Raw genomic sequence first — 26,984 nt, 5'->3', positions numbered from 1 at the left:
TTTCACGTTCGAGTTTCACAAGACCTTACATTTCACCAGTCAGCCACACATGGGCTGGCACCGAAATACACACGCTGACACCTGTCCGCCCAGGGGAAACTCAAGGAGCCGCGTTATCCAGGCGGAGGGGGCGGCGGGTAGGCCGCGGGACTCTCCAACCGGCGACCGCGCAGACCCCCGCAGGCACCGGCGCCCACGCACATTCATGCGCCCGCGGGCACCAGGCCTAACGCCCGGAAGGCCCAAAAGGCGTCTCTCCCGTGGGCCCACTCCACGCAGAGAGGACGCCCGTCCTCTGGGAAGGGCTTCCTGGCGACCCCTTTCAATAGCTCCCCACGTCTGCCGGCTTGGGACTGCGGGGAGGGGGCCGCGGCCTCTGGGCCCCGGCACGGCCCCCCTGCGCGCCCGCCCCCAGACACCCGTCTCCACACGGCCCTCGCCGTCGTCAGCACCCACCCGCGCGGCGGCGGCGGGCGGCCGCCCTTTTAAATCCCCAGGCTCATTTGCATGGCCCCGCCCCCCCGGTGACACGGCTGGCGCGGGCGGGCCCGTCCCCCCTGCCCCTGGGTCGCTCTTTTTAAGCTCCCCTGAGCCGGGGCTGCGCTCCTCTAATTGGGACTCCGAGCCCGGGCTATTTCTGGCCCTGGCGCGGCTCCAAGAAGGCGTGAGTTCGCGGCCCCTCCGGTGGCTCCTTTTTTTTTTTTTTTTAAATATCTATCATTTAAATAAATTATTTATTTATTGAGGCCGCGCACGGGCCGTGCCTAGCTTCCTGCCCCTCGCCATCCTTCGGGGGAGGTGGAATATTTTTGTGCCGCCCCCCCGGCCTGGATGTGACATATAAATACCCCGCGGGGGCCAGGGCGGCGAGCACGCGGCGGCGGCGGCGGCGGCCTCTGAGCGCTTCTGCTCTCTCTCCCGGTTTCAGATCCGCATTTGCTACCAGCGGCGGCGGCGGCGGCGGCGGAGCCAGGCCGGTCCTCAGCGCCCAGCACCGTCGCTCCCGGCAGCTCGGAGCGCGCACCGCAGGCCGGCAGCCGAGCTCGCGGTGAGTCCGTCCCGGGGCCGGCGGCGGAGGGGGGCGCCCGCGCCGCGGCCGCACGCCGCCCCCTCCTGCAAGCCGCCCCGGGGCTGCAGCGCGCGCCTCCGGCTTTATTCCCAGGCCGGGGCTGCGCGAGCCGCCGGCGGGGGAGGGCCGCGCGGCGCGGGGGGCGGGCGGCGGGGCCCGGCAGCGCGGGGAGGGCGCCCGCACCCCTGCCCCCGCGCCTCGGGCGCCGTGCGGGGGGCGGGGACCGGGGTGCAGCGCGCGGTGGGGGAGGGGGCGCGCGGCTGCGGCGAGCGCGAGTCGTGCACCCGGCGGCTCTCGGTGCACCTCGCGCGGCCGCCGCTCCCGCCCGAGCCCGAGCCCGGGCCTGTGCCGTGGGGGCGGGGAGAGGGGCAGGCTGGGGCGGCGGGAGAGCCGGGGGCCGAGCGGCCCCGCAGCCTGGGGAAGTTCTCTAAGTGGGGGGTGGGTGGGCGGGAACCCCGCAATTCGGCCTGAACTCTGGGCTCGGCCTTTTATCCCGGCACTCGCTCCGCAGCCGAGGCCGACTGCCTGGCCTGGGTTTGGGGCTTCACCCCGACCCCACCTCTGGCCCAGCCTGCGCCTCTTCAGCCCCCGGGGCCCGGCCTGCCCTCCGCCCCCACAAACTGGTTTCTCTGCTTTGCTGGGCTCTGTTGGAACTAGTCCCTTTGACTCCCCGTTTCATTTTTTTTTCAACTGGGGCTTTTATTTTGCGTGGAGGGCGCGGAGGGAGGCGGCTTTCTTCCTCTCCCCCGCGCGCGCCAGGTTTCCTGCCCCAAGGCGGGCTTGGGTGCCCCCTCTGGCAGGAAGTGGGGCCGGGTGCACCCTCGTGGCGGTGCATGCGGTCGGGGTGCACCGGTTTCCCGCGCCTGCACCCGCGGCCTGCGCCCCTCCCCCCGCGCGCCCCGGCCCCTCGTTCCTCCGGCCGACCTGCAACGGCCGGGCGCAGACACTTGCAGAGTCACCCTGGGCCCGGGTCTGGAGTAGGGGCGACAGGGGCTTTACCAGCCCCTAGGCGGGTAAGGAAACTGGCGGGCGAGAAGGGTCGCCAGGAACCCACTCCAACTTGCTCTATGACCTTGGGCACCTCATCAACCCTTCCTCTAGGCTACTTTTTTGGGGGAAACGAGGCAGTCCCATGGTGATTTCCTAGTCATGACCACGGATTACCTTAGCGTTTGTGGAGCCCACATTGTGTGGAGGGGACTAGTCTGAGGCCCGAAAAGGCTTATTACAACGACGATAGGATTGAAGTTGGGCCTCAAACGTGGCTTCACCAAGCCAGGCCTCCCTGATGTTCAGAAACAGGTGGAAGAGACAAGCATTTGTTGGTCTCACCAGAGAGGGCCTCAGGCCTTAATTCAGTTCATGGAGGCCTGGATCTGGGATGGAGGTGAGCGGATTAAAGGGTCCCCAGCAGCAAGAAGTGGGGGAAACACCAGACGCACTCAACAGGGTCCCCAGGAAGGCTGGGCTGGGCCTTCTGGGATTAGGGGCTGGCTTCGCCCAACTAGAACCCCCTCTCGGAGGGGGCCTCCAGCAAACCTCATGTGAGGTCAGCGCTCATTTAGCTGATTAATTTTGATGTTTAGTTTTGAAGGGGGATCTGTGGTGTAATGTAAGATTCTAATCACTGCCTGTAATTACAGAGCAGGCCAAGCCACTAATGATGGAGCAGGATAAATCACCAACCACCTTGTTTAAAAGGGTCTTCAAGTCTGAAATATTATGAAATGGAATAATTACCAGACGAAGTCTCGCCGTCTGGAGCATTTCAATACTTGAGGATCAGGGGCCTGAGGCCCCTCTTAACAATCAGAAGTTTGCAAAAAAAAAAAACAAAAAACAGGCTTTTCTCTCTTTGGGTTAAAATTGGAAATAGTCTGAATCTGAAAAGGGAGAGTCATTTTCAAATGTTCTAGTTCTCATTTTGATTGGAATGAACATTTGAGTTGTTTAAGTGTTTTTAATTTTTACCTGGTTTGATTCTTGCTGCAGTCTGTAGATGTAGGCAAGACAGGTAGCGCATCATTACCCCCATTTTATAGGTTGAGGGGCTTTTCTGGAAGTGGAGCCACTTGGGCCCACCCTTTGCCAAGGGCAGCCTCCCAGGACAAATCTGTCTGTAACTTGGGGATAATAACTGGGAGGATAGGAGTGGGGGCCCCTTGCTGCCCTTTCTCAGCCTCTGGAAGAGACTCCCAAACACAGGTGCAGGTGCCCCTTGCAGAGAGCGGTTTGACATGAATTCTGTATTTGTAGGACTGATTAAGTCCAGACAGTTCTCTTAAGAAGAGGGAATATGCTAGAAAAGGACCAGGGCGCTTTGAGGACCAGCCCTCCTAGGGCTTCAGGGGGTCAGCTAGCATCTTCTCCCTCTCAGTTGAAGTTCCTGCCCCTCATGTGAGGAAGCATCAAAGAGAAGGATCCCGTCTGACACAGGCTGGGGGGAAGAGGAGACTCCCCTTTCAGCTCTGGATGGTTTCTTTTCCTCCCCATACCTCACCCACTGCAGTTTTAGCCCCCATTTCCCAAATTGTCTGCATCTTTGACCCTCCAAGGTTTAACCCAGGGAGAGGGAAGCAGAGAGAACTGGTGGGGCCCTGGGCAGTGCTGTGGGCAAGGTGGCCAGGGACTGATGGCATGGCTGCCAGATAGATGTGCAGGGCTCATTCCTGCTCACCTTTCCTCCCTTGTTCCCCGCGAGCTACCCAGGCTTGGCTTGCTTTTAGAAGAGAAGGGGCAGCACGGTGGGCGGGAGGGCCCTGGCAGTCTGAGGACCATCTCGCCCACACCTCAGCCAGGGCGGCCTCACCCACGGCCAGGTCTGGGCTGGCTGCGCTCTTGAGCCCGGCCAAGAGTGGGGGTGGCAGGGCAACAAAGAGCCCTTCTGAGCAGGAGATAAGGTGCTGATTAGGGCCAACGGCCCAGCCCCACCCTGCGGCCTGCACGCTGGGCTGGGCAGGCAACCCTAGGCCAGGGTGGGAGTCCTGGGGATCCCTGGGAGCAGGCAGTTTCCTGCCGGGCGTTTCTTGGGCAGGAGTGGTGAGGGTTTGGAGGTGACTAACGCAAGAAGTTTCGTCTAAAACACTTTTCCCGCCTCCCAGCATCCCAGCCGTCGCTCACCTGCTCTGCTGACGCGGGAAGATGAGTGAGTCGAGCTCGAAGTCCAGCCAGCCCCTGGCCTCCAAGCAGGAAAAGGACGGCGCTGAGAAGCGAGGGCGGGGCCGGCCTCGCAAGCAGCCTCCGGTGAGTCCTGGGACCGCGCTGGTAGGGAGTCAGGTGGGTGTCCAAACCTTCACCTCGGTTTACCTCTTTGGGCTAGGGAGGTGCCTGGCATCTTGGCAGGTGAAAACAGGACTGGCAGGGTGCGGCATCATTCCCACATATATGTGTTCTCCCCACACACTGCGTCCCTGGTGCCCGAGACCCCAGGAGAGAAGTGTGGCCCAAGGGAGCGCTGAACCTGGGTCAGAACGTGCAAGCCAGGAGTGAGCCTGTAGGCATGCAGGCCGGCGCTGACACTGGTAAACCGTTCACCTTTTATTTCCAGTCCATTGTGGACCAGTGTATTGAAGTGTGGTGGCTCAGTGGTAAAGAATCTGCCTGCCAAGCAGGAGATGCAGGTTCGATCCCTGGGTGAGGAAGATCCCCTGGAGGAGTAAACGGCAACTCACTCCAGTATTCTTGCCCGGGAAATCCCATGGACAGAGGAGCCTAGCAGGCTACAGTCCTTGGAGTCGTTAAGAATTGGACGTGACTTGGCGACTAAAAAACAATAAAGATGAGTTATAGAAACATGAACGTTTACATGTGTAAGCCCAGCAGTGCGCATGATAGCACTCTGTTAACTTACTTAACAGTTACTATCCGTTTCTGTAGTTCTTCATCCTGGGGCAGTAATAGTTTCTGGGCCAGCACCTGTTCGTGGGCTTCCTTTAGTGACCCTGCATTGGGCTTTGCCTGGTTCTATAAAAGCCCAGGAAGTTTAAAACGGGGAGTTGGTGGCAGACCCCTGGTTCCCGGCGCCCCAGGGGGCTTGACCAGTCAGGCTGTGTGGGCCACCTGTTATGTGGTGGAGACCTTGGTCTCTGAGAGGCAGCTGTGGGTGAAGCCCAGTTCCTTCCCTTTCCTGGGGGAGAGACAGGGAAAGGAACTGAAGCCGATCCTCCGGCAGGCCTCAGGCACCCCTGCCCCCCGCCCCCATTGGGGATCTCTGAACTCACTCTTCAGGAGCTGTGAGGAGTCGCATGGGCAGTGGAATTCATCTGCTGCTTTCAGAGCCCTGTTCACGTGTGGAGAAGTCGCCCCCTTAGTCCGATTCCTTTTGCCTCCCCCTGCCGCCTGTGGGCTTGTTGGTGAGGGGTGTCAGAGAAGGGGTGTGGGGTTACTGGGCAATGAACAGCCCACGAGCAGCCGCCCTGGGAAACCACCGCTGATGGGCCTTTATTGTCCGGCTTCTGTGCATTATGTAGCAGCTTTTTATTCAGTCTCAGGCTTATTAAAGTTTCAGTGGCCCAAATGGCAGGGGTCTCTGGGGTTCCAAGATGTGGACATAACTCCTCCCTAGGAGGTAACCTGGAGGGAGTCTGGTTTGCAGGTAGAGCTGGAAGCTCCCTCTAGGGGAAGGGGGCATCCTTTCCCCTCTTCTGCATCCGTGCCTTTTGGCGGGGGTGGGGGTGGGGTGGGCAGTGATCACAGCCCAGTGCTGGAGACTCGTCCTGTCTTTATTAAGCGCCTGGCCCAAGATTTGAGAGCTGGTCAGAGGCCGAGCTGGGGTGTGGACAGAGCGGCCTTACGTCTTTCTGCCCCCATGACACCCTTCCCAGAGGCCTTCTGGTGTCTTTGCTGTCACAGAGAAGCTAGCGGAAAGGCTTTGCAAAAGAAAGTCAGGTGGAGAACCTGAATCCCAAGGTCCTGTGGATTCCGGAAGTGGGGCGGGCAGACCGCTGCTGGGCTGGGGCAGAGGGCTCTGTCCTGGAGGGGGCGGGGCAGGGGCTTCCGCATCTCTGACTGTCTCATCTGTCTTTTCAGAAGGAGCCCAGTGAAGTGCCAACACCTAAGAGACCTCGGGGCCGACCGAAGGGGAGCAAAAACAAGGGTGCCGCCAAGACCCGGGTGAGGCTTGCGGGGGGCCCTTGGCCCTAACAGCAGCTGTGGGACGCCTGGTCTTTTCCTCATTCTCTGCACCTGCTTCTGGCATGTGGGTGGTGATGGGCCTTGGCCCGCCCAGGACAGTGGGGAAGTCGGGTGTCTGCAGAGGCAAGCTGGGAGGGAGGAGGCAAGGGGGCAGCTCCGCCCTGGGCTGAGACGCACCTTCTCTGCGGGAGGTCCCCTGGCTCCTGCTGGAACGAGGAGGGAGGCCAGATTCACAGTGGCATCAGCCTTGCAGAGAAGTTGTTTTGTTTTTTATTTTATTTTTTCTAAGACACGACTCATATCCTCTTGAGTCATGGGTGGAGGAGGGAGTGGGGGGGCCGTGTGTGTATGTTGGGGTGGGGGTGCTGTGTGGCTGGCCAGTCATCACCAGCTGGACTCGGGTGGGCCCACCAGGGTGGGAGTCCCGGGCCACCATGAGCCGGCGAAGGTGGGTCCACCCCTCCCTGCTCTTCCCTCACCATCCGGGGCACTGGTTATGGGGTGGGCTCAGTCAGGGACATTTTTGACTTAGTGGATCTTTTCTCTGACCATCTAGAAAACCACCACAACTCCAGGGAGAAAACCAAGGGGCAGACCCAAAAAACTGGTAGGTGACTGGGGCAGATGCAGCTCGGTTCTTCTGGGGAGACTGTTAGAGAGTGAGTGACGCTCCATCCTCTGCACCCACAGAGGAGACTGCTCTCCCTGACCTTCAGGGCCGGCAGCGCTGGGACTTCACATTTTCACCCAGGCCTGGGGAGGGGAAGGGGTTTATCCAGGGCCCCCACACTCCTGGCCTTCAGCCCAGGGTTTCTGAAAAGCTGTGTCCATGAGAAGTGCTGGGTCCCAGGTACAAACTAGGCCAGGCTCCCTGCCCTGCCTTACTGGGGGTGGTTCCTATCTTCCTTCCCCTGCTTCTGGTTCACCTTGAGGTCATATGGTAGCGTTACCCCCCCTCCACATTGTAGTAATGGAGGGAGGGGGGTGGTTTAAGCAGCAGCAGAGGAGCTCAACTCTGGGAGGGGGGTGGGTCACAGCCCGTTGGGTGGGAGCTGAGGCTCGATGCCCCGTGGACGCTGCTCCTCACGGGGGCCCCACCCCCGTCTGGACCCCCAGACAGCTGGGAGCGGCGGCCGGCAGGCTGAGCCCAGAGATCTTCCGGGGCGCCGCTGCAGTCAGTGCCCTCCCACCCTGTCCTCCCCGCAACCTGTCCTTCCCGCGGCTCGTTCCTCGAGCTGTGTGAGCTGAGCCACCACCGGCTGAGGGGGGCTTGGGGTGCTGGCAGGGCCCCAAGAGTGAGTAACAGGAAACGGGTTGTTTTGGAGTTTGTGCCTGGCACGGGGGCCCTGTGTGGTGTCCCGACATTCCCGCCCAGTGAGTGAGCCCCGGCCGGCACACACTTCCCCTTGCTCCCCGCCCTGGCCTGGGGTCAGCCGGCGGCCGTGGCCCCTCCACCGCCCAGCAGCTGCCCCTGCAGGCCGCTGAGGCCACCTGGTCCCCCGGGGAGGGGGTCAGGCAGCCTGCAGGCACCCCTGCCCTCTTTCCTCTCCCTGGCCGCCGTCTCCCTCCCCAGGACCAGGCACTTCCTCGCCAACAGGAGCCCAGGCGTGCCCTGGGCTCTGCCAGGAGCCCCCTGCCCCGCCCCTGGGCCTGGGGGCTGAGGGGCCTGGCTGTGTGTGAGGGCAGCGTGTGTGTGTTTTTTTTTTCCCTCCCTTTAAATTCTTCCTTTTTTATGAATGAAACTGGGCCGTAGAGGTTGCTGAGTCACCCACACACTCAGCCCTGACTCATCCCCCTTCTGGAGAGGCCAGGCGTGCAGGGGGGGCGGGTGGGGGCGAGCTTGGCCTCTGGGGGCGACAGCGGAGGAGGGGGCGGGCCTGGCATGCTCCTGATGGCCCTGCCCGCCCCGCAGGAGAAGGAGGAAGAGGAGGGCATCTCGCAGGAGTCCTCAGAGGAGGAGCAGTGACCGCCGCCCGCTCCCTCCAGAGGAGCAGTTTCCTTCTGGGACTGGACAGCTCCGCTCTGCTCCCGCCCCCCCAGGCCCTTCCCGTCCCCCACCTGCACCCTCCCCGCCACACTACACCGCACACCAGCCGCTGCAGGGTCCTTGGGCCTGAGTGGGGAGCTGCTCCCTTTGATTTCAGGTCCCAGTGACCCCTCACCCACCCGCCACACCCACCCTCCCAGACAAAGCTGACTTCCACTTAGCCGCTCCCGCGCCCCTGCTCCCTGTGTGGTGGGGGCCCTGCTGGCTGGGCTCTCGGTTTGGGGATCCCCTCTGCCTCTCCCCTCTGGCTTCCCATTAAGGGGCCTCGGAGGGCTCCCCTGGCCTTAAAAGGGGCCCAAGCCCCACCTCATTCTCTCATTCGGACACGCCCCACTTCACTGTACTAGCGGCAGCAGGTGCGGCCACTGGAGAGGGGTGACCGCCCAGAGATGCCCCCCACCATCCCCGACCGACCTGTGTCTCTCCGGGGGTGGCTCACACCCCTCTCCTTCCCGCCTTGCCTCGTCCCCACACTCGGTGGGGCCACCCTCTTGGGGGCTCAGGAAGGAAGGTAGGAATGTAAGCCCCCTCCCAGCTCTAGGCAGGCTCCAGCCCACCTTGCCCTCACCCTGGAATCCCGTTGCAATGATGGAAAGAGCCCTCTATCCAGGTGAGGCCCAGGAGGCCTGGGCTCCCTGCAGCAGCCACTTGTGGCGAGCTGGAGCCACTCCCCACCCCGTCTGCTTCGGCTCCAGGCCTCAGTTTCCCCTCCTCCCTTGCCTCGGGGCACTAATAACAAGGAGCTAGTCTTGCCCACTCCCACCCTCCTGCTCCTCCCCACCCCCCAAGGTTCTGGTTCCATCTTTCCTCTGTTCACAAACTACCTCTGGACAGTTGTGTTGTTTTTTGTTAAATGTTTCATTCTTAGACATCCGTCATTGCTGCTGCTACCAGCGCCAAATGTCCATCCTCATTGCCTCCTGTTCTGCCCACGTCCCCCTCCTCCAAGAAGCTCTTAGGGGAAGGGGCCTGGAGCAAAGCAGGCTGGGTACCGACTCCCCCAGTCCCAGGGAAGGTGGGGTCCTGCCCCTAGGATGCTGCAGCAGAGAGGGGGGGGCCCGTGTTGACTGTCAGGTGTAGGGGCCACCTTCTCCACCTGTTCTGTCAGGGAGGAGGTAGCCATTATTTGTCCCAGCCTGGGGCTCCCCTCTGGTTTCCTATTTGCAGTTACTTGAATAAAAAAATATCCTTTTCTGGACTGAGTCTTTTCTGTGGTGGGTGCTGGAAGAGGGAAGGGTAGAAACCACGGCTCTCTAGTGAGTGAGTGAAAAAGAGAAAGCACAAGAGGTAAGCCCCTCTTGAAGATATCAACTACACCCCTAGCCACAAAACATTTTATTTACAAAATATATATACTGAATATACATTAGGCCCTGTCACCATGGGAACCACTCCAGAGCTAACTAAGCCTGGGAGGGCAAATCCCCACCTGCTAATTCCAGCCACCCTTTCACCCCAGGAAGAAACATCCTCATTAGTTCCTGGGAGTGGGTGATAGGTAGGCTCACCCCACAAAGGACTGCAGGCCTAGGACTGAGTGAGGACGTGGGTCCGATGGAGGCTGGCGGCTCTGTGGGGCTTAGCAGCCAGGCTGGAGGGAAGGATGCTGGGGCAGCAGCAGGCTGCAGGGCCTGGGCCAATCAGGACCCCGTGGTTGCGGGGAGGGCGGGGTCAGAGGGCTCAGGTCACGTCTTGACATCCAGCAAGGGCACCCGCTTATGCTGGTAGCCACTCTGCCAGCCGTGGACCACCTGTGGCGGGGAGACCAGGCCACAGCACAGCTTGGAGGGAGGCGCTTGGCTGGCCCCGGCGGAAGCTGGTCCTGTCCCCCCGAGCGCTCACCTTGGGGTCCCCCACGTCTGAGAGCAGCTCCTGCTCGGCCTCGTGCAGCTCCTCGGCAGGGTCGTAGCTGTACATGGGGAGCAGGTGATGGCGCAGCCGGTCCACCCTGGGGGCCACAGGGGTGCTCAGCCACGGCTCCCCACCTCCCTGCTCTGCCGTTTCCCCCGACAAGGTGCCATTCAGGGTATGCTAGAGCTCTGAGGACACATGTCTGGGTAGGAAAAAAGCTAACAGTGGCATGCAGAGAATTCCAGGTTTGTCTAAGAATGACTGAAGGGGTCTCAGATCGAATGGGAAGGACTTTTAAGCAGAATGCATCAGGGGTGGCACTCAGGGCGGGGACACTCACCGTTTTCTCTTCTGGATGTACATCACCTGTAACAGAGACACAGCACTGCGGAGGCGGCTGAGCCCAGGATGGCCCACAGGGGGACAGGGACCTACCTCCACACCCTCCCCTCCCGTGACAGCAGGACAGTGAGGTGCTGTGTACAGGCTGGTCCGGGCCCACGCGCCCCTGCCTTAGCCAGAGGGGGGGGGTGTGTGTGTGTGTGTATGTGTGTGGAGGCTCCTTACCACAGCCACCACCACCCCGACCAGGGTGATGAGGAAGAAAGGCCCCAACACATAGCCCACCATGGAGTCGCTGTTGGCCTGCGGGGCATTGGGCACTGTGGTATTACTCATGACATCGGCAGCCGGAGGGCCGGGTAGTCAGCATGGGCAGTACTGCCTCGGGAGGGCGCCTCCCCTGGGCTCCCTGAAGAGGAGGAAAGTGAAAGTGAAGGTGAAAGTTGCTCAATCATGTCCGACTCTTTGCGAACCTATGGACTGTATAGTCCATGGAATTCTCCAGGCCAGAATACTGGAGTGGGTAGCCATTCCCTTCTCCAGGGGATCTTCCCAACCCAGGGATCAAACCCAGGTCTCCCACATTGCAGGTGGATTCTTTACCAACTGAGCTATGAGGGAAGCCCTAAGAGGGGGTAGGAGGTTGTCAATTCCACCCAGGGTGACAGCCAGGCTCTGGATGCCTCCCTGAGATAGTAATAATACATGAAAACTAAGGTCAGGTCCGGAAAGGGAAGGGGGGGTGTCTTCCAGGTCAGTGTGCTGGGCTGATCCCTCCAGTGACTCTCAGCAAATCCTGGGGGTGAAGGGCACGGAGGGGAGGCCAGACCCAGGGCCGAGTGCTGCCCAGGGTGGGGCTGTCACTCAGGTGCTGGTGCTGGCCAAACATTTGCAGATACTAGTTACTGAAGGAAGGTTAGGTGGAGGTCCCCAGCTCCTGCCCCCTCCTCCTGAAGCACTGGGCTGCCAGAAGCTATCCACTGAAGCAAAATGGAGAGATTAGGTTAAAATATGGGGTCCTCACTGCAGCCAAGGGGTGAGGCAGGAGCATCTCCCCCCACCCGCAGCCTCTATCCTGGTCCAGTGCCCACACTTCAGGCTATAGGTCCCAGGCCTTCGTTGTCCCTGGTGTCACTCCAGACATAGAACCTGGGCACCGTCTCCCTCATTGGTCTTGTGCCAGGGTGGACACCAGTGGGCAGGGCTGGGCTGCATCTGCGAGGTGATGTCACCTCCCCCTGGTCCTCACTCGGGGCTCCGCCCGGGTCCCTCCCCTCCTGGTCTGGGATGACAGGCGGAAGTGGAGAGGGTCAGCTCCCATGACAGATGCAAGGAGATTCTTCACGGGTGGCTGCACGCAGATGCCCCGAGGTCCGTGACCCCGGTTCGCCTGGGTTTCCATCGGAGGTTAAGGGCTGAGCCGCCTGTCTCGGTGCCCAGGGGGGCTCCGGACTCTCCCAGTCGCACGCCCGTCCCGTGGTCGAGGGGACATTCCGAGGTAGGGAGGGTGACAGGCCGACCCTAGGATGCGGACCAGCAAGGGAGAGCGGGAGGTAGTTCCCATGGCGCTGGGAGGCTCAGGCCAGGGGAAGAGAACGTGAGGGGGGCGCAGAGCGACCCGAGTATCCTGGAATCCCGACACCCCGAGGCGTGGATTGTACCGGCGCTCTGCAGCCCGTGCAACCCGGCCATGCCTTACCTCCCGCCGCTGCAGCCCGGAAAGGAACGCCCTCGTTTGGCTCCTGGGCCCCGGAAGAGCCAGCAGGCGCGTGATCAAAGGACCCGGGGAAACGGGCGGGGCCGCGGTATCGGGGTGCAGCCAATCCGATGGCCGCAGGCACCCGGCCTGCCGGAGCCGCCAATCCGGAAGCGGAGACAGCCGGGGCTGCAGCGCCCACGCCACGGCGGCAGGGGGCAGCCGCGGGCTGCGCGGGGAGGGGCGCGCGGCTTCCCGGCGTCCCGCGGGGCGGCCCTGGGGCGGCTGCGCTCCGGAGCTCGCGTGAAGGGCCGGGGCGTGGCGCGCGCGCCCCTCGCCCTGCTGGTCGGAGCTGGGTGCTGCTCTAATGTGCATCGCAGGCCCCGTGGGGCCTCCGTTAATGTCTGTGGAGCCCTCTAGGTCTCCTCGCGGCGTGACTGCCCGTCTGTGCTGTGCTCGGAGTGTGTAGGTGGGCCTAGGTTAGCCCCTGCCCGGCCTCGAACCTCGAGCCCAGCCACCCTCCCTCCCTGCGCCTTACTTACTCTTTGTGTTGGTAAAACAGGCTGCTGCAGGCAGCAAACGATGGCACGAGTGGAGCCTAGCACACACATAGCATGCCCTGAATTTTAAATTTCCCTGTTAACCTCTTTCTGGTTTTCTGGGGCACACACAAAAAAAAGGACCAGTGGGGTGATGTCCCTCTGCGTCACAATAGGTTTGCCAAGTAGGTTAAAATTGGGTCGAAGCTTCCGTGGGCTGATCATTAAAATGTCACACACTTAACTGGGGAAATTTGAGTAAGATCGGTGGATTTTAGCAATATCAGTATCCTAATGGTGATGTTATAGTTTTGCAAAAGTTAGCATTGGGGGAAGCTAGGCCAAGTGTAGAAGGGCTCTATCTCCCTTATTTCTTACAACCATAGGTAAACCTACAGTTATCTCTCCCTCATCAGAATCACATGCAATTGGGAAAACTCCAGATTGGCGGGTAATAGAAAACACCCAGAAAATAAAAGTTGTGGCAGCTGAACTAGGTTGAGATCCTCCTAGGTCCTCAGGGCGGTGTGCCTCCCCCTATTCTTTTTTTTGACAGTCGGAGGATGCACGGGTCTTAGTTCCTCCACCGGTGATGGAACCTGTGCCGCTGGCTGTGGAAGCAGAGAGTCCTAACCACTGGACTGCCAGGGAATTCCCTGGGTCACGCTGTTCTTGGTAGGGACAGCCAATGGCCCAGATGTGGTTGAGCTACTTGATCTGGTCAGGCCTCAGTCTTCTCAAGTCCTTCCAGAAGTGGTTAGATGAGAGCAGATCTGGTGCAGAGATGACCCGATTAGGAACCAGAAGACAGGTGGAAGCTCGCCTCTTGCCTCCAGATACCACCATCTGACTGTGATGGAGAATCAGATAAAGGGAAAGAATGAGAGAAAAGCTTGGGTCTGAAACCTCCAGGCAAATTTCCTGGTATTCTCTGGGTTTTGGGTCTGGAGAGTAGGGAGACTGCCCATCAGGCTTCTGTTAGGAGGGCAGAAGGAGGAGGCACCTCCCCAGGCAAGGCCTCCCCCACCTTCCAGGGAAGTAGGGATCAAGCAGTAGGTTTTAGAACCCAGGGGCCCTTGGCTGCCCACACACTCAACCTTTGTTCCCATTCTCAGTATTTCCAACCACACATCTTGAGAGTCTAGTGGTCCTAGGAGCAGCCCTCGTGGTTGCATTAGCTAGACTAGTGTGTGGAAAGGCATGGGGTCTTTATTCCTAGGACAGAACACCATTCCAAGGTAGGCAGGGCAGGTGGGATGACCTCAGTTTACAAAGGAGCAAGCCGAGGTTCTGCGTGGTGTGATGACCTCCCAAGGCCCTTGGTGTGATCCGCAAGGGGAAAGCAGAGTGGGCCCCAGTGGGGGGGCCCCTCTTCCTGGACAGCTCTGCCGGCAGCTGCTCTGCGACTGTGTCTGAGGCCTGGTTTGTTCCCGTGATGAGATGAACTGTGGTAGGTTAAATCCATATAATGTAAACCATAAATTAATCATTTTTATTAATAAGTTAATAAGCCAACAAAACAGATAAAATACAGTTAAAAATTCTCAAGAAAAAGAAGGCAGAAAAAGAGGAAAGGGTAACAAAGAACAGATGAGAGAACCAGAAAACTATAACTGAAACCTAACTCTGTCGATCACAGTAAAGGTAAATGGTCTAAACAGCCCAGTTAAGGCACTTCCTTGGTGATCCAGTGATTTAAACTCCCCAGGGGACATGAGCTTGACCCCTGGTCAAGGAACTAATATCCTGCATGCCACGCATAGCCAAAAAATAATAAAATGAGCAACCCAATGAAAAGGCTGAGATTGTCAAAATGGATAAAAAAAGTAAGACCCAAGTATATGCTGCCCATAAGAAATGTACTTTGACTACAAAGACTCTAACAGGGTAAAAGCGAAAAGACACACCTTGTTTATGCTTGTCAAAAGAAAGCTGGGAGGGCTGTAATAAAATCAGATAAATTTGATTGCCGAGCAGAAAATATTACCAGAGATTAAAAAAAAGGTCAACTCATAATGACATGATTAATTGAGGATAGACCAATTCTAAATGTTCACATGCCCAATAAGACAGCTTCAAAATATATGAAACAAAAATGGATACAACTGTAAGAAAAAACAATCACAGTTTTAGTCAAAGATTTCAATACTACTCTGAATAATTGATAAAACAAGCAGAAAAATAATCAGCCAGAATTAAACTGGAACAACACTATCAACCAACTTGATATTTATAGAATATTGACATTTACAGAATATTCCATGTAACACTAGGAGGATACATAGTCTTAAGGTCATATTCTTGGCCATAAAACAAGCCTCGATAAAAAGGATTCAAGTCATACAAAATATGTTTTCTGATCACAGTGGAATTATATTAGAAATCATTAACAAAAAGATCCTTGTAAAATTCATAAATACTTAGAAAATGAATAACACACCTCTGAATCAAAGAATAATTAGGAACTATTTTGAGCTAAATGGAAATGCAATGTATCAGAATTTGTGGGACATCTCTATTAGAGACAGAAATCTATAGCACTAAATATCTATTTTAAAAAAGATGTCAATGACCTCAGCTTCCACCTGAAACCAAAGTATACAGAAGAAAATAACAAAGATCAGTGCAGAAATCCCAGAGAAGGCAATGGCACCCCACTCCAGTACTCTTGCCTGGAAACCCCCATGGACGGAGGAGCCTGGTAGGCTGCAGTCCATGGAGTCGCTAAGAGTCGGACACAACTGAGCAACTTCCCTTTCACTTTTCACTTTCATGCATTGGAGAAGGAAATGGCAACCCACTCCACTGTTCTTGCCTGGAGAATCCCAGGGATGGGGGAGCCTGGTGGGCTGCTGTCTATGGGGTCGCACAGAGTCGGACACGACTGAAGCAACTTAGCAGCAGCAGTAGCAGTGCAGAAATCCATGAAATGGAAAACAGAAAAACAGAATCGATGAAACCAAAAGCTGCTTCTTGAGAAAATCAACAAGATTGATAAACCTCTAGCCAGATTGGTCAGGAAAAAAGAAAATACAAATCACCAGTATTAGGAATGAAAGATTCTACATCACAACAGATTCTACAGATCATAAAAGAATAATAAGGGAATATTGGGAACAACATTTTGCAAATAAATTCAGTAACTTAGCTGAAATGGAAAATACATGGAAACAAAGACAAATTATCAAAGCACACTTAAGAGATAGATAAATGTATAGGACTTTAGGTTGAATTTATACCATCTTAACTTCAATGGTGTACATTAACACTTCCTATTCAATTCCACGTCTCCCTTTGAGTTGGTATTGCTACAAATACATCTTTATATATTGCATGCATATTAACACATTCATAATTATGGTTTTATGCATCTGTTAAACCATATACGAATTAAGGAGGAGTTACATACCCAAAATACAAAAATACTAGCTTTTATTTTACTTTGTAGTTACCTTTATCAGTGAACCTTTTTTCTTTATATGACTTTGAGTTATCCAGTGACTTTTGGTTTTAGTCAGAATGACTCCCCTTGGGCTTCCCAGGTGCTTACTGGTGGAAGAATCTGCCTGCCAATGCAGGAGACGCCAGTTCAATCCCTGGGACACCAAGATCCCCTGGAGGAGGAAATAGTAACCCACTCCAGTGGAATCCCATGGACAGAGGTGCCTGGTGGGCTCCAGTCCACAGGGTCGCAGAGCCAGACGTGACTGAGCGACTGAGCAGATATGCACAGCATTTCTTGCAGGGCAGGTCTACTAACAACAGCTTTTTTTATCCAAGAATGTCTGAACTTCTCCTTCAGTTTTTATGGATATAGAATTACTGGTTGACAGGATTTTTTATTTTCCTGTCAGTTCTTTAAACATATCATTCTACTAGTTTCTGGCCTTCATGGTTTCTGATGATAAATCAACTCTTAATCTTAGGATATTAATTGTAATCACCATGGTAACCAATAAAAAATAAGTAGGAAATACATAGAAAAGGAAATGAAGAGGAAATCAAACACAAAAGAAGGCAGTACTGGGAGGACTGAGGAACAAAAAAGATGACAATATAGAAAACAGTACTATGGCAGAAGTAAGTCCCTCAATATCAGCAGTCACTTTAAATGGAAATAGACTAAACTCACTAGTTAAAAGACAGAGACTGGTTACAGTGCACAATTTATGAATGAATTTATGCCAATTACATGTCTGAAATAATTAAAATGGTAAATTTTATGTATATTTTATCACTCACCAAAAAAAGCAGAATGGATTTTTTTTCTTTCAGAATGCATTTTTAAATGATCTAGCAAGATTTGAATAAACATTTCCCCAAAGAAGATATGCAAATGGCCAAGTAAGTACATGAAAAGATGTTCAACGTCACTAATCATTCAGCTCAGTTCAGTTCAGTCACTCAGTCATGTCTGACTCTTTGCGCCCCATGGACTGCAGAACGCCAGTATTCCCTGTCCATCACCAGCTCCCAGAGCTTGCTCAAACTCATGTCCATTGAGTCAGTGATGCAATCCAACCATCTCATCCTCTGTCGTCCCTTTCTCCTCCTGCCTTCTCAATCCTTCCCAGCATCAGGGTCTTTCCCAATGAGTGAGTGGCATCAGGTGGCCAAAGTACTGGAGCTTTAGCTTCAGCATCAGTCCTTCCAATGACTATTCAGGACTGATTTCCTTAAGGAGGGACTGGTTGGATCTCCTTGCAGTCCAAGGGACTCTCAAGAGTCTTCTCCAACACCACAGTTCAAAAGCATCAATTCTTTGGCACTCAGCTATCCTTATGGTCCCAATCTCACATCCATGTATACTACTGGAAAGAACATCACTTTGACTATATGAACCTTTGTCAGCAAAGTAATGTCTCTGCTTTTTCATATGCTGTCTAGGTTGGTCATAGCTTTTCTTCCAAGAAGCAAGCGTCTTTCAGTTTCATGGCTGCAATCACCATCCGCAGTGATTTTGGAGCCCAAGAAAATAAACTCTGTCACTGTTTCCATTGTTTCCCCATCTATTTGCCATGAAGGGATGGACCAGACGCCATGATCTTAGTTTTCTGAATGTTGAGCTTTAAGCCAACTTTTTCACTCTCCTCTTTTCACTTTCATCAAGAGGCTCTTTAGTTCCTCTTCACTTTCTGCCATAAGGGTGTTGTCATTTGCATATTTGAGGTAATTGATATTTCTCCCTGCAATCTTGATTCCAGCTTGTGCTTCTTCCAGTCTGGCAGCAGGTTGATAATATACAGCCTTGACATACTCCTTTCCCTATTTGGGACCCAATCCGTTGTTCCTTATCCGGTTCTAACTGTTGCTTCTTGACCTGCATACAGATTTCTCAGGATGCAGGTAAGGTGGTCTGGTATTCCCCATCTCTTGAAGGATTTTCCAGTTTGTGATTTACAGTCAAAGGCTTTGGTGCAGTCAATGAAGCAGAAGATGTTTTTATCTGGAATTCTCTTGCTTTTTCTATGATCCAGCGGATGTTGGCAATTTGATCCCTGGGTCCTCTGCCTTTTCTAAATCCAGCTTGAACATCTGGAAGTTCACAGTTCATGTACTATTGAAGCCTAGTTTGGAGAATTTTGAGCATTAATTTGCTAGCATGTGAAATGAGTACAATTGTGCAGTAGTTTGAACATTCTTTGACATTGCCTTTCTTTGGGATTGGAATGAAAAGAGGTGGGGAAGGATCCAAGTATATGCTGCTGTCAAGAGACTTTAGACCCAAAGATACAAATAAGTTGAAAGTGAAAGAATGGAAAGATATTCTATGTAAAGAATAATCAAAAGAGACCCAGGGTGGCTATACTCATCACAAAATAAATTTTAAGTCAGAAACTGTTACTAGAGACAAAGGAGGGCATTTTACATTGATACCAAGGTCAATTCATGAAGAAGCTTTAACAGTTATGTATACACCGAATAGGGCTCCCCAGGTGGCACCAGTGCTGAAGAACCCGCCTGCCAATGCAGGAGACATAAGAGACAGGGGTTCGATCCCTGTGTCGGAATGATCTGCTGGAGGAGGGCATGGCAACCCACTCCAGTATTCTTGCCTGGAGAATCCCATGGACAGAGGAGCCTGGTGGGCTACAGAGTCAGACACAACTGAAGCAAGTTAGCATGCATGCATACACCAACAGAGTCCCAAGATATATGAAGCAAACATTGACAGAACTGAAGGGAGAAACAGACAGCTCTATACTAATAGTTGGAGATTTCAATACCTTAATTTCAATAATGGAAGGAATATCCTATACAGTTAGCAAAAACTAGACTGGGACCTGACTATGGCTCAGATCATGAATACCTTATTGCCAAATTCAGACTTAAATTGAAGAAAGTAGGGAAAATCACTAGACCATTCACATATGATCTAAATCAAATCCCTTATGATTATACAGTAGAAGTGAGAAATAGATTTAAGTGATTAGATCTAATAGACTGCTTGATGAACTATGGATGGAGGTTCGTGACACTGTACAGGAGACAGGGATCAAGACCATCCCCAAGAAAAAGAAATGCGAAAAAGCAAAATGGCTGTCTGAGGAGGCCTTACAAATAGCTGTGAAAAGAAGAGAAGTGAAAAGCAAAGGAGAAAAGGGAATATATACCTATTTGAATGCAGATTCCAAAGAATAGCAAGGAGAGATAAGAAAGCCTTCCTCAGTGATCAGTGCAAAGAAATAGAGGAAAACAATAGAATGGGAAAGACTAGAGATCTCTTCAAGAAAATTAGAGATACCAAGGGAACATTTCAGGCAAAGATGGACTCAGTAAAGGACAGAAATGGTAGGGACCTAACAGAAGCAGAAGATATTAAGAAGAGGTGGCAAGAATACACAGAAGAACCATAAAAAAAGATCTTCATGACCCAGATAATCACAATGGTGTGATCACTCACCTAGAGCCAGACATCCTGGAATGTGAAGTCAAGTGGGCCTTAGGAAGAATCACTGCGAACAAAGCTAAAAGAGGTGATGGAATTACAGTTGAGCTATTTCAAATCCTAAAAGACGATGCTGTGAAAGTGCTGCACTCAATATGCCAGCAAATATGGAAAACTCAGCAGTGACCACAGGACTGGAAAAGGTCAGTTTTCATTCCAATCTCAAAGAAAGGCAATGCCAAAGAATGCTCAAACTACTGCACTTTGCACTCATCTCACACACTAGTAGTTCAGTTCAGTTCAGTCCAGTCGCTCAGTCGTGTTCGACTCTTCACATTCTAGTATGTCTGGCTCTAGGTGAGTGATCACACCATCGTGATTATCTGGGTCGTGAAGATCTTTTTTGTACAGTTCTTCTGTGTATTCTTGCCACCTCTTCTTAATATCTTCTGCTTCTGTTAGGTCCCTACCATTTCTGTCCTTTATTTATTTATTTATTTATTTATTTATTTATTTTTTTTTTCTGTCCTTTATTGAGTCCATCTTTGCCTGAAATGTTCCCTTGGTATCTCTAATTTTCTTGAAGAGATCTCTAGTCTTTCCCATTCTGTTGTTTTCCTCTACTTCTTTGCACTGATCCCTGAGGAAGGCTGTCTTATCTCTCCTGGCTATTCTTTGGAACTCTGCACTCAAATGGGAATATCTTTCCTTTTCTCCTTTGCTTTTCATTTCTCTTCTTTTCACAGCTATTTGTAAGGCCTCCTCAGACAACCATTTTGCCTTTTTGCATTTCTTTTCCATGGGAATGGTCTTGATCCCTGTCTCCTGTACACGCTAGTAAGTAGTGCTCAAAATTCTCCAAGCCAGGCTTCAGCAGTACGTGAACTGTGAACTTCCAGATGTTCAAGCTGGTTTTAGAAAAGGCAGAGGAACCAGAGATCAAATTGCCAACATCCTCTGGATCATCGAAAAAGCAAAAGAGTTCCAGAAAAACACCTACTTCTGCTTTATTGACTATGCCAAAGCCTTTAACTGTGTGGATCACCACAAACTGTGGAAAATTCTGAAAGAGATGGGAATACCAGACCACCTGACCTGCCTCTTGAGAAATCTATATGCAGGTCAGGAAGCAACAGTTAGAACTGGAGATGGAACAACAGACTGGTTCCAAATAGCAAAAGGAGTCTGTCAAGGCTGTATACTGTCACCCTGCTTATTTAATTTATATGCAGAGTACATCATGAGAAATGTTGGGTTGGATGAAGCACAAGCTAGAATCAAGGCTGCTGGGAGAAATATCAGTAATCTCAGACATGCAGAGGACCTCACCCTTATGGCAGAAAGTGAAGAAGAAATAAAGAGCCTCTTGATGAAAGTGAAAGAGGAGAGTAGAAAAAGTTGGCTTAAAGCTCAACATTCAGAAAACTAAGATCATGGCATTGGGGGTCATCACTTCATGGCAAGTAGATGGGGAAACAGTAGGTTACTCCTTGGAAGAAAAGTTATGACCAACCTAGACAGCATATGAAAAAGCAGAGACATTACTTTGCCAACAGAGGTCCGTCTAGTCAAAGCTATGGTTTTTCCAGTGGTCATGTGTGGATGTGAGAGTTAGGCTATAAAGAAAGCTGAGCGCCGAAGAATTGATTCTTTTCAACTGTGGTGTTGGAGAAGACTCTTGAGTACGTTGGACTGCAAGGGGATCAAACCAGTCCATCCTAAAGGAAATCAGTCCTGAATGTTCACTGGAAGGACTGATGCTGAAGCTGAAACTCCAATACTTTGGCCACCTGATGCGAAGAACTGACTCCTTGGGAAAGACCCTGATGCTGGGAAAGATTGAAGGCAGGAAGAGAAGGAGATGACAGAGGATGAGATGGTTGGATGGCATCACTGACTTGATGGATATGAGTTTGAGCAAGCTCTGGGAGTTGGTGATGGACAGGGAGGCCCAGCGTGCTGCAGTCCATGGGGTCACAAAGAGTCAGACATGACTGAGCAACTGAGCTGACTGAACTGATCCTATACAGAAAATAAATTAGGAAATAGAGTACTTGAAAAACATTATAGGGCTTCTTTGGTGGTCCAGAGGTTAAGAATCCTCCTTTCAGTTCAGTGGATACTGGTTTGATCCCTGGACCAGGAAGATCCCACACATCTCAGAGCAACTAAGCCCATGTGCCACAACTAGAGAATGCACACACTCTAGAGCCTTGAGCCACAACTACTGAAACTTGTGTGCTTAAGAGTCCATGCTCTGCAACAAGAGAAGGCACTGCAACAAGAAGCCCACAGAGAGCAGCTAGAGAGGAGCCCCAGCTTGCCATAACTACAGAAAAGCCCCTGTGCAGTAACAAAGACCCAGTGTAGCCAAAAGTAAAACTAACTGAATTAAAAAAAAAATTCCACTATGAATCAACTAGACCTTACAGACATACATACAGAACACTTCTTCCAAAGAATATGCATTGTTCTCAAGTACACATGGAGCTTTCTCCTAGATAGATCATATGTTAGGCCACAAAACAAATTTTAATAAATTTTTAAAACCTAACAAAGACAGACTCAGGACCTGATGGCTTCACTGATGAATTATACCAAAAATCTAAAGGAGAATCCCCATCAATCCTTCTCAAACTCTTCCAAAATCTTGAACAAAAGGGACCACTTCCTAACTCCTAACTTAGCATTGCCCACTTACTAAAGTCCCCTTGTGGCTCAGCTGGTAGGGGGAGGGGGGGAGGGGGGAGGGGGGAGAGGGGAGGGAGGTGGATTCAGAATGGGGAACACATGTAAATCCATGTTTGATTCATGTTAATGTATGGCAAAAACCACTACAATATTGTAAAGTAATTAGCCTCCAACTAATAAAAATAATTGGGAAAAAATTTTTTTAAATAAAGACAAAATATAAATTAAAAAAAAAAAAAATCCGCCTGCAATGTGGTAGACCTGGGTTCGATCCCTGGGTTGGGAAGATCCCCTGGAGAAGGGAAAGGCTACCCACTTCAGTATTCTGGCTTAGAGAATTCCACGGACTGTATAGTCCATGGGGTTGCAAAGAGTCAGACACAACTGAGCGACTTTCACTTCACTTCAGTTCACTTACCAAAGCCAGACAAACACACAAAACTACAGATCAATATCTCATTAATATAGATGTAAGGCAATAAAAGAATTCTGAATAAATTTAAGAGAATTGAAATCATACAAAGTGTGTTCTCTGAATGCAGTGGATTGAATTTAGAAATCAGTAACAGAAGGAAAACTGGAAAATTAGCAAATATGCAGAGAGTAAACAACACACTCATTAAAAAAACAATGGGTTAAAGAAGAAATCACTAAGGAAATTAGAAAATACTTTGAGACAAACGAAGACATACCCAAACTTACAAGATAAAGTAAAAGCAGTAAGCAGTGGGAAATTTATAGTTGTAAATGCTTATATTAATAGATCTCAGATCAACAACCTGTCTTTAAACCTTAAGGAACCAGAAAAAGAAAAGCAAACTAAAGGAAAGAAGGAAATAAGATACAGCACAAATAAACATGGGAAGTGGGGAACAACAGAGAATTGACAAAATCAAAAGTTAGTTCTTTGAAAATATAAAAAAATTGACAAGACTTTAGTTAGACTAAAAAAAATACAAGATGAAAATAACAAATCAGAAATGAAAGCAGAAATGAAAAGGATTATAAGGGAACATTATGAACTATTATATGCAAACAAGGTAATCTGGATGAAATTGACAAATTCCTAAATTATTAAAACTGATTCAAGAACAAATAGAAATTCTCTACAGACCTACAGTAAGAAGATTGGATCAGTAATCAGAAACATCCTGACAAAGAAAAATCAGGACTAGATATCCTCATTCGCCAATTCTACCAAACATTTGAAGAAGGATTAACATTAATCTTATTCCAACTTTTCCAAAAACTAGAGTAGGGGAACAGTTTCTGTGAGGACAACATTATCCTGGTACCAAAGCCAGAAAAAGATTCCATAAGAAAACTACAGACCAATGCTCCTAATGACATAGGTACAAAAATCTTCAATAAAATACTAGCAGACCAAATCCAATGGCACATTAAAAAAGATTACACACAATGACCAAATGGAATTTATCCTAGGAAGGCAAGGGGGGGTTCAACTATAGGAAAATGAATGTCATATAGCACATTAATAGGACAAAGGAAAACAACCACATAATCAATTCAATAGATGCAAAAAAGCATGTGACAAAAAAAAAAATCAACATCCTTTCATGATAAAAACACAACTAGGGGCTTCTCTGATGGTCCAGTGGTTAGGAATCTGCCTTGCAACGCAGGGGACACTGGTTCGATCCCTGGCCCAAGAAGATCCCACTGAGCCCGGGCACCACAGCTACCAGGCTCTAGAGCCCACGACTGCTGCAACTACTGAGCCCATGTGCCTAGAGCCCATGCTCCACAACAAGAAGTCCCCACTCACCTCAACCAGAGCAAGCCCACGAAAAGCAACGAAGACCCAGTGCAGCCAAAAAAGCAAAAACACTGGCACTTCCCTAGGAGTCCAGTAGTTAGGACTTGGCACACCTAGTGCAGTGGCACAAGTTTGATCCCTGGTGGGGGAACCAAGATCCCACATTACACATTGCGTGGCCAAAGCAAAAAAAACAAAAACACAGCAATCTATAAATAGAAGGATAGCCTTTTCAGCAAATGGTGCTGGAACGACTGGATATCTGTACGCAAAAATTAACAACTTGAATTCACAGCTTGCAATATATACAGATTCTGATGCATAATTCTATTATATGAAACTCTAGCAAACACAAACTATACTGACAGAAAGCAGATTAGAAAGTGCGAGAGTTGGGTGAGAGGGACCACAAAGAGGCACAAAGGAATCTTGGGGAGTGAGGGATAGATCTATTACCTTGGTTATCATAGTTTCCTTTGAACACATCTGTCAAGACATATTAAATTATACACTTTGTGTGCAGCTTATTTTATGTTAATTATAGCTCAATACAGTTTTAAAAATATGAAGAGTAAAGAATGCCTCAACAGGGATTCCTCTGGTGGTCCAATGGCTAAGACTCTGTGCTCTCAATGCAGGGGGCCCAGGTTCCATCCCTCATAGGGGAACTAGATCCCACATGCTGCAACTAAGACCTGGCCTGGTCAAATAAATAAAAAATAAAAGAATGCCTCAATAAATATGGGCCAGTGCATGTTTATTTTATAAACGAGTTAATGAGAGGTGAGTTGGTTGGCCAATGCCCAGGGATTGGGAAGGGGGAGACTACACAAAGAGAAAGGGACCACGACTGTACAGAATCTTGCTGGCCACCATCACGTTGCCCAGGCTTAGTCTTTCCAGGCTGGCCCCAACTGCCCTGACCCCACGACTAGCCAGTCTTGTGGCTTCAACTGAGTCACTCAACACCTTGGAATCTCAGAGTCCCTGACTCCAAAATGTAACTAATAATACCCACCTCATAAATAAGCTTATTGTTGACTGAAAGAAATGACATTTATGGGGGAATTCCCTGGCAGTCCAGTGGTTAGGTCTCTGCACTTTGATTGCTGAGGGCCCAGGTTCAATCCCTGGTCAGGAAAAATAAGATCCCACAAGCCATGCATAGCAAAGTCCAAAAAAAAGGGAGGGATTAAACATTAGGTAAATAATAACCTGCTCCATAAATGTAAAGGACTACAAAACAATCTGACTAGTTATTTTTATTTTTTAATATTTATTTTTATTTATTTGGCTGCATAGAGTCTTAGTTGTGGCATGTGGGATCTAGTTCCCTGACCGGGGATCGAACCCAGCCCCCCTGTATCAGGAGAACAGTCTTAGCCACTGGACCACCAGGGAATTCCCTTACTGGTTATTTTTAAAACTTGTTTATCTGGCTGTGCTGGGTCTTATTTGCAGCATGCAGTATCTTTAGTTGCAGCATGTGAAACCCAGTTCCTGGACCAGGGATTGCCACCAGGCCCCTGCCCCAGGGGCGTGGAGTCTTAGCCACTGCACCACAGGGGAAGCCCCCTGGCTTGCTCTTACACTGGCTCACTTCTTTCTGTGCAGCTACCCGGTGTTCTGCGTGTGTCTTCTCTGTTTTCCCACCTCCATACCTGTGCTTCAGCTATTCTTCCACTGCTTCCAGAGACCCATGGGCCTCTTTTGGGAGGGTGGAGCAGGGGGCTGTCCCAGGAGTGGAAGACAAGCTTCTGAGACACTGCCCAGTGGAGCGGCCCTCACCCCAGGGTCCATCGGGTGGAGGCAGAGAGAGATCCCACAGACCCCGCCCCAGACATTGTGACAGTACTGGCAGCCTGAGCAGGGGAGGTTTGGGACTCTCTCCACTTCAGGGTTCCTACTGGTCACCCCTTGACAGCACCAGAAACCTGACTTCAAGGTACTTGCCTCCCTCCAGCTTTCTCTGACCTACACCCGACCTACTTTCCCCTGTCCTCTAGCCTCCAGGCTTCAGTTCCATCAACAGTGAGTCAGGGATCAAAGTACCTGCCTCTCAGAGTAGATGTGAATGAAGGTCAGGGCCCTGGCCCTTAGCCCTGTACAAGCAGTAAGCGATCAAGGAACTGTCTGAACTGATGGGAGAGTACTTGGTAGAGTGGAGAGCACTCATCAAATAATATTAGTTGTTATAATTGGTTCACTCAATTTTCTCAGATCAAGTTCCCTCCAAGTAAAACAGATTCCCCTCGACTCCACCTCCAAACTGCAAACACCCACAATGGCCTTTCTCCAGTTTCAACCTATCGTGGCCTTCCTTGCCTGTCTCAGACAGCCCTCCTGGAAGTGACCAGTCAGTCCTCCATGAGCCCCTACCCTCAGTCTGGGAAAGTTCACAGGATACTGGGCTGAGAGTTCAGGGGAGTAGAAGGAACTGGGGAGAGCACAACACGTGTGAATTCTGGAACAGTGCAGTGATAAATGGTGCATTTAGAGAACTGCAGAAAGTTCTATGAGGCCAGGGGAGAAAAAGGGCAAGGCAGGTGGCAGAAATGAATCAGAAGTAGGCAGGAGCTAAATCACAAAACATTTTGGGTACTCTAAGGTACTGGCTTCCTTGGTAGCTCAGTTGATAAAGAGTTGGTCTACAATTCGGGAGACCTGGTTCAATCCCTGGGTTGGGAAGATCCCCAAGGGAAGGCAACCCACTCCAGTCTTCTTGCCTGGAGAATTCCATGGACAGAAGAGTCTGGCGGGCTACAGTCCATGCGGTTGCAGAGAGTTAGACACGACTGAGTGACTTACACTCCAAGGTATTAGAACTTTACTCTGAAAGCTGTGGCTGGGAGAACCAGAAGTGTAGCCAGGACACTGTAGGGGGTGGGGGGAGCAGGGAGGGGAGCAGGGAGTGAAGTCAGGGAGAAAATAAGTGGCCTTTGCACTTGTC

The 26,984-nt window shown here is 51.4% G+C and overlaps 2 protein-coding genes across 8 annotated transcripts; one reads left to right on the top strand and one right to left on the bottom strand.

Moving 5' to 3' along the window:
- Positions 1–531: 531 nt before the first annotated feature.
- HMGA1 (high mobility group AT-hook 1) lies at positions 532–9,447 on the top strand. Of its 3 annotated transcripts, none has more exons than XM_020888709.2 (6): positions 532–664; positions 929–1,048; positions 4,171–4,345; positions 6,098–6,181; positions 6,759–6,809; positions 8,115–9,447. In XM_020888709.2, exons 3-6 carry the CDS (start codon positions 4,211–4,213, stop codon positions 8,166–8,168), a joined length of 324 nt encoding a protein of 107 aa, XP_020744368.2. In that variant the 5' UTR covers positions 532–664; positions 929–1,048; positions 4,171–4,210; the 3' UTR covers positions 8,169–9,447. The 3 variants fall into 3 exon arrangements, with proteins under 3 accessions (XP_020744368.2, XP_070312687.1, XP_020744367.2); XM_070456586.1 differs by having other exon boundaries at positions 540–664; positions 4,171–4,312; XM_020888708.2 differs by lacking the exons at positions 532–664; positions 929–1,048 and adding an exon at positions 1,947–2,082.
- A 122-nt stretch (positions 9,448–9,569) lies between these two features.
- Positions 9,570–26,755, bottom strand: SMIM29 (small integral membrane protein 29). 5 transcript variants are annotated; one of them, XM_020888716.2, is made up of 6 exons: positions 12,142–12,240; positions 11,692–11,963; positions 10,668–10,851; positions 10,441–10,466; positions 10,092–10,197; positions 9,570–10,000 (listed from the first exon to the last, which is right to left on the bottom strand). In XM_020888716.2, exons 3-6 carry the CDS (start codon positions 10,776–10,778, stop codon positions 9,935–9,937), a joined length of 309 nt encoding a protein of 102 aa, XP_020744375.1. In that variant the 5' UTR covers positions 10,779–10,851; positions 11,692–11,963; positions 12,142–12,240; the 3' UTR covers positions 9,570–9,934. The 5 variants fall into 5 exon arrangements, with proteins under 5 accessions (XP_020744375.1, XP_020744371.1, XP_070312685.1 ...); XM_020888712.2 differs by lacking the exon at positions 11,692–11,963 and having other exon boundaries at positions 12,142–12,247; XM_070456584.1 differs by lacking the exons at positions 9,570–10,000; positions 10,092–10,197; positions 10,441–10,466; positions 10,668–10,851 and adding an exon at positions 25,696–26,755 and having other exon boundaries at positions 12,142–14,122.
- Between the last annotated feature and the right edge of the window lie 229 nt (positions 26,756–26,984).

Source organism: Odocoileus virginianus, chromosome 27 (genome assembly GCF_023699985.2).
Source record: "Odocoileus virginianus isolate 20LAN1187 ecotype Illinois chromosome 27, Ovbor_1.2, whole genome shotgun sequence".
NCBI lineage: Eukaryota > Metazoa > Chordata > Mammalia > Artiodactyla > Cervidae > Odocoileus > Odocoileus virginianus.
Note: the sequence above shows the minus strand (reverse complement) of the source record. Positions and strands in the feature narration are given on the sequence as shown.

Excerpts from the sequence above, each read along its gene's own strand:
- HMGA1 (XM_020888709.2), top strand. The coding sequence starts at position 4,211 with ATGAGTGAGTCGAGCTCGAAGTCCAGCCAGCCCCTGGCCTCCAAGCAG. Across the intron at positions 4,346-6,097 it reads CCGCGCTGGTAGGGAGTCAG|AAGGAGCCCAGTGAAGTGCC; the intron begins GTGGGTGTCCAA and ends CTGTCTTTTCAG. Across the intron at positions 6,810-8,114 it reads GGGGCAGACCCAAAAAACTG|GAGAAGGAGGAAGAGGAGGG; the intron begins GTAGGTGACTGG and ends CCCGCCCCGCAG.
- SMIM29 (XM_070456584.1), bottom strand. The coding sequence starts at position 12,513 with ATGCACATTAGAGCAGCACCCAGCTCCGACCAGCAGGGCGAGGGGCGC. Across the intron at positions 11,964-12,141 it reads CCGGGCTGCAGCGGCGGGAG|GGTCGGCCTGTCACCCTCCC; the intron begins GTAAGGCATGGC and ends TCCGCATCCTAG.